At 35.6% G+C, this 9,040-nt stretch overlaps 1 protein-coding gene across 1 annotated transcript; it reads right to left on the reverse strand.

Moving 5' to 3' along the window:
- Positions 407-7,768, reverse strand: LOC109711919 (uncharacterized protein At1g04910-like). The gene is made up of 10 exons (XM_020235290.1): positions 7,710-7,768; positions 7,029-7,105; positions 5,698-5,786; positions 4,713-4,832; positions 3,737-3,853; positions 3,311-3,454; positions 3,078-3,201; positions 2,801-2,992; positions 2,217-2,591; positions 407-666 (listed from the first exon to the last, which is right to left on the reverse strand). Exons 3-9 carry the CDS (start codon positions 5,754-5,756, stop codon positions 2,232-2,234), a joined length of 1,116 nt encoding a protein of 371 aa, XP_020090879.1. The 5' UTR covers positions 5,757-5,786; positions 7,029-7,105; positions 7,710-7,768; the 3' UTR covers positions 407-666; positions 2,217-2,231.

A 9,040-nucleotide genomic window follows, 5' to 3' on the forward strand; every position in this document is an offset into this window, starting at 1 on the left:
TATTTTACTTTTTCAAAATTTTAAGCTGATATATTTAGCCCTCCTCCGTAAAAGCTCCTCCGTAAAAGCTTAGTTTATTTTTTACAATTTATACTACAAATAACTTTAAAAATAACAAAAATATATTGTAAAATTTTTTTTTATAGAATGAGTAAAGACAATTTGTTCATTTCGCCCTCTTATTAACATCGTAATCTTATATAAATAATTTTTAAATTCTAAAAAAATAAACTGTAAATTTTTAAAGATTTATGACATTAATCATAACCATTTTTATTTTTATTTAAAATTATAGATTTATGACATCTAAATAAACCATTTTTTCTATGGGTTTATTGTATTATAGCCTAATATAAAAAAATAAAAGTAGAGGGCTCGATTTCTAATTGTTCTATAGTGGAGGGGGTGGTCTCCATAAATTTTTGTATTATAGCCCCTTTTGTTTGTTTTTTTTTTAGCATTTTTTTTTGAACGTGGGACGTGGAGGGAGGTGTGGGGCCCAGAGTCGTTTCAATGTAACGGGCATCTCCTTTTCTGATGCACACCTGGACTTTGAGATTCGCGCGCGCTGCCATTCTCTTTCGGAGCGGGAATATTTGCATCTTAGCTGGATACCAATCATCACTGATGAAATGAACTGTGCACGCTTCATCCTTTGCTTAAGGCCTAAGGGAGTGGAAAATAAAAATATTATTTGTGAAGGCTTAATTATTCCATACTGTATAATCTATAATAGGACTCGCAATTCAACTCGCTGTTCACGAACTAACTCGTGTTCAGCTCAAAATGAGCTCGAGATCAGTCGCTCGTTTAATAAACGAGAGCAGTACGCGAGCTGAATTGTTCGGCTCAAAGTTTTAATGAGCCGAATAGGAGCTGGAATTAGCTCGCTCGTGTTCGACTTGATATAACTAACTCCAATATGGATATGACAATTTTCTACTATTTCAATTTTAGGCCAACTCAAACACAAAGAAACATATATTTTATAAATTTTAATTATTAGATTAAAATTTTAATTTTTTTAATTTTTTAACTTTTCATTCTATAGTAGGGCTGACAATCTTAAAAATACTGTTTGTGCGCTAGCTCGTGTTCAGCTGATATAAATAGGCAGAACACAAACTAAATTTTTCAATATAATATTTTAACGAGCCAATTCGTATTTAACTATTTTAATAAATAAGCAAATACGAACCGACCTCGTCTCACTCGTGTTTGGCTCTTTAACAGCCCTACACTGCACTATACTTTTTAGATTTTTTTTTTATTTTCTATCATGTCTAATTTTTTTCCAAACACATCCCTCAAATATCTTTTTTTTAACCAAATTCTACATTATAAGTAACAAATCTATAATTTTAAATAAAAATGGTAAAAAATACAACGTAAAAGTGATAAAGCATATAATCAACTCATCTCTACTAAGAAAACCCAAAATATTTAAAATCAATAAGAACATAGTTGAATATGATTCTTTCATAAAAATTCATTTTATATTTTTTCTATTATTTAACTAGTTCTTCTTAATAAAGTTGCTAAATTTTATCTAAAATGATAGATTTATTACGATGATGAAGAGATTGATAAGAAAAATATAATTTACCGAAATTTATGAGAAAAAAAAGTACAAAATAGGAAAAAAATAAAATAAAATACAAGTATCAGGGGGCTAGTACTTCTAGAAGTATTCTAGCTCAATTATACAACACTAAGTTAAGCTATACTTTTAGTATACGGAATGAATCCAAAAAAAAGAAGAAGAAGAAAACTTCATAAATCAAACCAATTAAACGAATCAAACTGGTAAACGTGTTTAAACCGACAAACCAAGGTTTGGTTTTGATTTCGACTTTCTCAAAACGATTTAAATCAATTCGGTTTCAATTTATGTAAACCCAATCGAAATCAAATGATGGTTCACATACCTAAATGCAAAAGAATCATGCCTAACAATTAAAGGCCTTCAATAGAATAGAGAGATATTTCTGAGTTTCGAATAAATCAAGAAAACATAACTAAATACTACAATTAATGGCCATATTTCGATAATATTTTTGGAAAATATCTACATTACCACAGCAAACTACGAAAACAGATCATTCCCCAGATGCGGAAACTAAAATACCAGTTCTGCAGTGAGCTACCCAGCAAATACAAAACTAATGTACAAAAATTTGGTAAAAGAAAATCTGGAGAGAAGAAGAACAACATACCAAAGCAATTTTTACTCAAGCTCGGCACATGCAAGGGGTTAGCGGGTTCTCCCAGAGGTCGTAGTTCGGGAAAGTCTCCTCGGGGAGGCCGGTCCGGGTCTGATGGGTGATGACCACGTCCTCGACAAAGGCAGCCCAACCCATGTAAGGGTCGCCGAAGGATTTGGACATGAGCCCCTTGTCCGGCTTTATGGACTTGAGCCGATGCCCCATGTAGCGTCGGGCGCCGATGATCAGCTTCGCAAAGTTGCCCCCATGGGTCATCACGAACACGTCTGACTTCAAGCAGACTAGGAAGTCCAAGGCAGCTAAGCTCGTCACGTGCTTCCTGAAATGGTCCATTTCCTCTTTGCTTGCTAGTTCCTCCTTTGTTAGCTGCAACCGGCAGCAGAAGAAAGAGGAGAAATTATCATCAAATCACGCGAACAAAAAGATAATAACTGCAGCTAACGAGGAATCAGAAAGCTTCTTTAGCTAGAAGACTTAGAATAGGATAGCTTCTGACGATATAAAGGGGAAAATGATGCTGAGACCGCAGAAATAGTTACTTATATGTTTTGAAATCTGGTAAAGAGAGAACTTACTAAATTTGGGAACATATTTCTGAGAGGAGCCATCCTGTTCTTTCCACCATACACCTGTCCAGAAGCAACATAAATCTGAGTTTCCTTGGGATATCCCATTGCCCGCAAGATAACAGCTACCTCCCCTGGCTCAAGAGGGCAGCGCCCTTCCTTCCGCTTCTGCAGTGCTAACTGCCAAAGATGAGACCCATTCTGCACGCAAATGCAGCAAACTAAAAGAATATTAACTTCAGGCCGTTTCTCTTTATGATTGCTATATGATTTGGATTGTTCTCACCTTGTACCGCCTAGGCCATTCCTTTTGTCTGTAAGCAGCCATCATCGCTTTCTCTTCTCTTGTTCCGACAAAATCACAAAAAGAAAGGCCCACCATTCCTTTCTCAAATCTCAGATGTAGTGCCCTGTTAGAAAGGAAAAGAGCATAAAACCAGTGTATAAGACACGTGAAGGTTCTAGAACACACTTACATGCCATATAATGTGTACTGATGGCAACTGACTAGAGGCTTACATATATGGGTTCAAACTGCCAGTGCGGTTCCGCATTCTTGCTGCTAGTTTATCTGCCATTTCTTCGATCTCAGGTAGAAACTTTAAAGCATGGTAGTTAACCCTGCATCTAAGCCTGTTTATCTCGGTTGGAACATTATCATATCTGGAAAAAAGAAAGAATGGTCAAATATTTTAATCAGATAACCAGATGACTAACTGTAACATACAACCACATACATGAAAGTTAGAAAAGCCTACAAAGTTGAATGTATTGAATAAGAACATGTACGACAGAAGAAAATATATTTCATTTCCCTATTGGACACCTGCAAGAATACTGAAGTCGCACCAATCAAAAGCATATTATTGACATGACAACTTTTGAAGAACAAGAAAAAAAAAGAGAGAGATAGAGATTGTGATTTTATTAACATTCTGTACTTACCCTAACCGATCAACAAATGGCTTTAGAGCCATTATCTTCTTCTCTTTTATCCTTGGCAGTACGTTGTCAATATAGAACTGTGCAGGTGCATATTTTGGTATGTTCTTCACGGTGCGTCTGATGCAGAGCACTAAAAGGTCAGTAAAGAAAATTTCAAACATTTTTCTACCAATATATGACATTATCTTTAGCAAATGCAACCTACAAGATGGAAAAGAGTAGAAAACAATTTAATAAGGGCCAAATAAGTCAACTCAAAATGATAAATAGATATTTAGTTATCAATATCTAGTTCAGATAAGTAGGATTGATCGAGAAAGTGGATGCTACGATCACTAATTATACAATGGCCGCATCTCTGCCCAAGTTAATAATACGTCACGAGATACATACAATAGCTGGTATCAATCTCAGGCATATGTTGCTCAGGCAATGTGCAGATCACCTTAATCGAACAAGTGGATGAACAAAAAGAAGTCCAGATTATCAACAAGAAGATTCTGAATTAATAATAGCTTGTATGGAATTTTGAATTACATGGCACATAAATATAGATTTTACAGGTAAATAACCAATGCAATAGCAATATAACATCAGGATCACCGTTAAAGCATCATTAGAAGGGAGTACAAGGTATCACGTCTTATTGAAACACTACAAATCTTCAAAAACCTCCCGTGGTATAGCCCAATTGCACTTTATACTGGTCCTTCGTACGTATTTGCACTTTGATATCCTTTTCATCGGCATGTCATTATGACAACTGAATCAGTAAGAACACGGGCTAACTGCCATACTTTGAACCTTGTAGTAGCAAAGTGAAAATGGACTATAACACGAGGTTTAGGATGCTAAGGAAAAATTATGGACTCAAGTCAAAAAGCATTATCCGGTAAGGTATTTGTATGAAATTTTGCCAAATGAAGAAATGGTTAGCGCACAAACAACTATATATAGATGATGAACTAGTGCAAACCTTATACTGGTAAAAAGCTCAGTTTTTTCGGTAAACCAGTCAGGAATATCTCGAACAATGTGGACATCATCCTTCAGATAGTCAATAAAGTGATCTACATCAAATATATCTTCAAACTTTCTGCACATATTAAACCATGCAAGCAGGAGATTACCAATTATATGAAGAAAGAAAAGAAAAGAAACTACAAGAAATGACACCAGAACAAGGGAATCTCGAAGACAAGAAGACTGTTATAAAACTAGATTCCTACAATTTAGTCATTTAGTCATTCTATTAAAAAAGAGTACATAACTTTTTAACTCCTATTCGGGTACCATTAGGGCTAATTGAGATTCTTTAGAAAATTAAGGATGCTAATTGAAATTTATAAAGATTAAACACATCTAGATTTAATTTAACGTGCTGAAAGAGCCGCATTGTGACAACAGATGATTTTGGAAAGAGTTTGAATGATTAAGGACTTCCTTCTCGGACTCAAGTCAGTCTTATAATAAATATTGCAAAGAAGGTATCCAGAAATAGAGTCATACAATGGAAAAATGTAAGTATTTTACTTCAGGCCTTGGAACTTCTAGCCTTTCTCCTAATTCTGTAGTTAGTCTCCCTTCTTAATTCATTAATTTCTTCTTGTTCTCTTCCTTTACTTTGCAGCATCTGGTCAACTAGAATCTACATTAATTAATACGAGAGCTAAAGATTCTCCTACATAAGCATGGTATCTAATAAAATACAAAAAATTGCGCAAAAGTTAATCCAAGATTCTAAGGATCAACACTCCAGATTTGAGATGAGTCACCACAAGTTTTGCTAACAGTGTCTTACAATACGTGAGTGATAAATTAATCTTAAAGTAAAGACATAGCTGCACATTTGTCCCTACCAAACAGATTTTCCCCGAAGGGGATCATGAGGTCAACAGGTTCATCAAACTACAAAGGCATGAAGAACAAAAAGGTAACAGAATATATAACATAAAACATACGTTTGATCTTTCCATATTTGATCTTGCTTTAGAACAGGCAAAATGAGTGTTGCATTCATAATTTTGGCTACAGCAACAGCATTACAAATCTGCATGCAAGCCAAATTTTGCAAATTGATTAGGCAAACGTACAGGAAAAAAGAAGAACACTGATATAGAATTACGTGTTTAACTTTTCCAATGATATATATATATATATATATATATATATATATATATATATATATATATATAAGCAAGAAATGATCGACATGTACCACTAAGGCAAAAGGAAAAAAAAGATAATAATTGTCAGTTGATTATCGGAGAAAAACTGTATTATTAAATTGCAACAAATTCTCTCTATTAAGCAGATAAAGGTATCACTCAGCACTTTTCTTACACATGGAACAAATTCTCTCTATTGAGAATGATATCTGCACTTTTCTTACACATGGAACAGACATACGACCTAATTAAGAAGCAACAATTCTAGCAATACAAATCTAATTATAGATCTCCACATTCTAGCTATCAATCAAGATCTATAATGTTAGTTTAATAGCTATTTATAAAACAGATAAGAATAAATCAATCTAATAGCTTTACTTATCATTTGAATTTTCATCACAATCTAAAATGTAGAGCATCAAAAGGCATTGATTCTTTCCCCCTTAAACGATTGGTGTAAAAACCACAACAGATTTATTATTTGTATTTGACGTGCAGCAGCTTTCACATTAGATGGATCAACTTCAATAGCAAATATATTTTTTTTTGGAATCGCAGCCTAAAGGAAGTTCTTTCGATTTTCTTTAACAGGACAAACCCTCCCTTTAGACATGAAAAAATAGTAATCCATGTTACAAGAATTTCCTGCAATAACGTTGTCTCAAATAGCAGGAATATGCATCCAGATGAAATACTCCAAGCAAAGTAGTCAGTTAGTAAGCTAAACTTGGAAGTCCTAACATTTATTTCCAATTGATAAGACTAGTGCTTAATATGTAATATATAATGTTTTCCCTCCACCACATGTGACAATACTATTTTCTGGAGAAAATTATATTGTAGTGAGCTTGAATTCATTAGTAACAGGGCTAAAGCATGCCCAAGAGAAACGGAACACAGCAGATATCTTTATTCTTCAAGCTGTTCAGTGCTTGGTATAGTAAATTTTCTGATTTTCTTCAACTAAGTTAAAAGAGAAACAAAGAAGAAACATATATCATGACTTCCGTTAAAGAAATTTTAGGGGCCAGATCATTGATGCTTAAAAAAGAAAACCTACACAACAACTGGAAGAATGCAACAAGTGGCACACTTCAAAGTCAGACAGAATGCATACTTACAGCTATGCGCTGCTGATTTAAACCACCTTCGGCATGAATGAATATATAACCAGAGGTTTCATTCTCAGGTGGCAGATCTGCAGGTTTAAAAACGAACCAGCAGGTCTTAGCAGAGCATAAAAAAATTATCACGTATATGCAAATTATCTCACAAAAAGGCATCGGCAGGTTATATATACTGTAGCATATGGAAAATAAATTAGCATGTTAAACATATTGTTTATTAGAATGCCCTTAGACTTCATTCAAACAGGTAAATCTATGTACAAATAGAAGTAAAAGCAAGTTAATAAAGGGACATTTTGGTCCACATAACTTAAGAGTGAACTAAGGTTGCAAAAAATTTAAAAAATGGTGTTCCTATTTTTCCCATAGATCTATCTTTCCAACACAAAGAATTCAGAAGTGGTAGTCTAATCTCTCAATCTAGGTTTACAAAATGGAACTCTTGAACAATTTGTAATCGTGCCAAGCATTGCAAGATAGGAGATACATATACATTTTTTTTTTCCCTCTCGACTGACGCACATTATCATGTCCTCCTGATAAGGTTGGGTGCATAAGACTGCATGAAAAGCTACAAATTCTGAAGCCACTTCGGTAGACACTACACTCAATATATTATCAGAGTAATGTGAATTTCCACAAGAAAGTTAATATTCACTTAAAAGCTACACTTGCCTGAAACCCCATTATCATGTCTCTCAGCACATGGCTTCCATGAGGTAGTAGCTGCGTAGGGATTCTCCCAGAGTGACGGAGGCTCTTTCGCCTTTGGCAAGAACATCGAAGATGAACAACAAATTATGACCAATCCATATTCAGATGCAAAACAAGTATATCTTTTCTAATCAAGATAATGATCTGATTCCGGTGACAGAAGAAGCAACATTGTCAAGAGGACCCCAGAGGAAAACTTACACGCGGGCAGCGGAGAGTAATCCCATCCTTGCGGCACAAATAAGGCGCATTCTGCAACAAAAATTGATAAGACAATGTTCAAAACCATCCACAATCATACAAATCACAACTCATAGCTGTTTCTCCAAATTATAGCAAGAAAGCATGAATTTGGACCAAATAATCGATTAACCCGCACAAAGTTTGGATTAGATTTGATAGCTGCATTTGATTTTTTTTTTTGTTTTATATTGGATTTCACCGATGATTCCCAAAGTAGGTGTACAAATTAGCGTTTGATTATAGAATAAGAAGAAATATGATATGATATGATATGATATGATTTGATCTACGTGATGTATGGATAGGTGAGATGGGCTATATTTATCGAAACCCTAACTCAAGTGAGTAGAATCACTGAGATATTGGAGGGAGTTGAACTCACGAGGTGGCTCCAGAGAGAAGGGAGGGCGAGGACCCCGGCGAAGAGGAGCAAGGCGAGGATGGCGAGCAAGATCCGGTAGGAGTGGGGCGCGGAGGGCGACCGCGGATCCTCGAGGGAGAGGAGCGATCGGAGGGGAGGGGGGAGGTGGAGGAGGAAGTGTGGGGAGAAGAAGCGGTGGTGGTAGTGGTGAGGGAGCTTGTCCCGGTCCCGATCCCGATCGCGTCCTCCTCCGCCTCACCAGCTCGGGGACGACGGACACCACGCCCGGGGCCGACGACGCCGCCGCCGCCGCCGCGGGCGCCCATGGACGCCGAGTGGCGAAGCTCCGCCATGGGACGGGCGAGTGTGAGGTTTCTCTCTCTCTCTCTCTCTCTCTCTCTCTAATATTCGGGAGGCGGAAATAGTAGAATATAAATTTATATTTTTTACACATTCTATATTTCAAACTTTCCCTGCAAAATAATAAATTACAAATATATTTCTATAAAATTTAACTTTTATTTATTGTTTCTGTAAAAGTTCTAATATTTTTCAATATGCCCCTCTAGTTTGTAATCGTTAAAATACTGTTTATTTTTTAATCATAAATATGTTACTCCAAAAATCTCAATTGTTAATTAAAGAAAGACAAAAAGGTCAATTCATCTTATTAATTAACTACGATTAA

Source organism: Ananas comosus, linkage group 6 (assembly GCF_001540865.1).
Source record: "Ananas comosus cultivar F153 linkage group 6, ASM154086v1, whole genome shotgun sequence".
Classification (NCBI taxonomy): Eukaryota; Viridiplantae; Streptophyta; class Magnoliopsida; order Poales; family Bromeliaceae; genus Ananas; species Ananas comosus.

Coding starts and splice junctions, on each gene's coding strand:
- LOC109711919 (XM_020235290.1), bottom strand. CDS start 5,756: ATGAATGCAACACTCATTTTGCCTGTTCTAAAGCAAGATCAAATATGG. Junction 3,202..3,310: donor GGCAGTTTGAACCCATATAT/GTAAGCCTCTAG, acceptor CCTTTCTAACAG/GGCACTACATCTGAGATTTG. Junction 2,592..2,800: donor GAAATATGTTCCCAAATTTA/GTAAGTTCTCTC, acceptor TGCCGGTTGCAG/CTAACAAAGGAGGAACTAGC.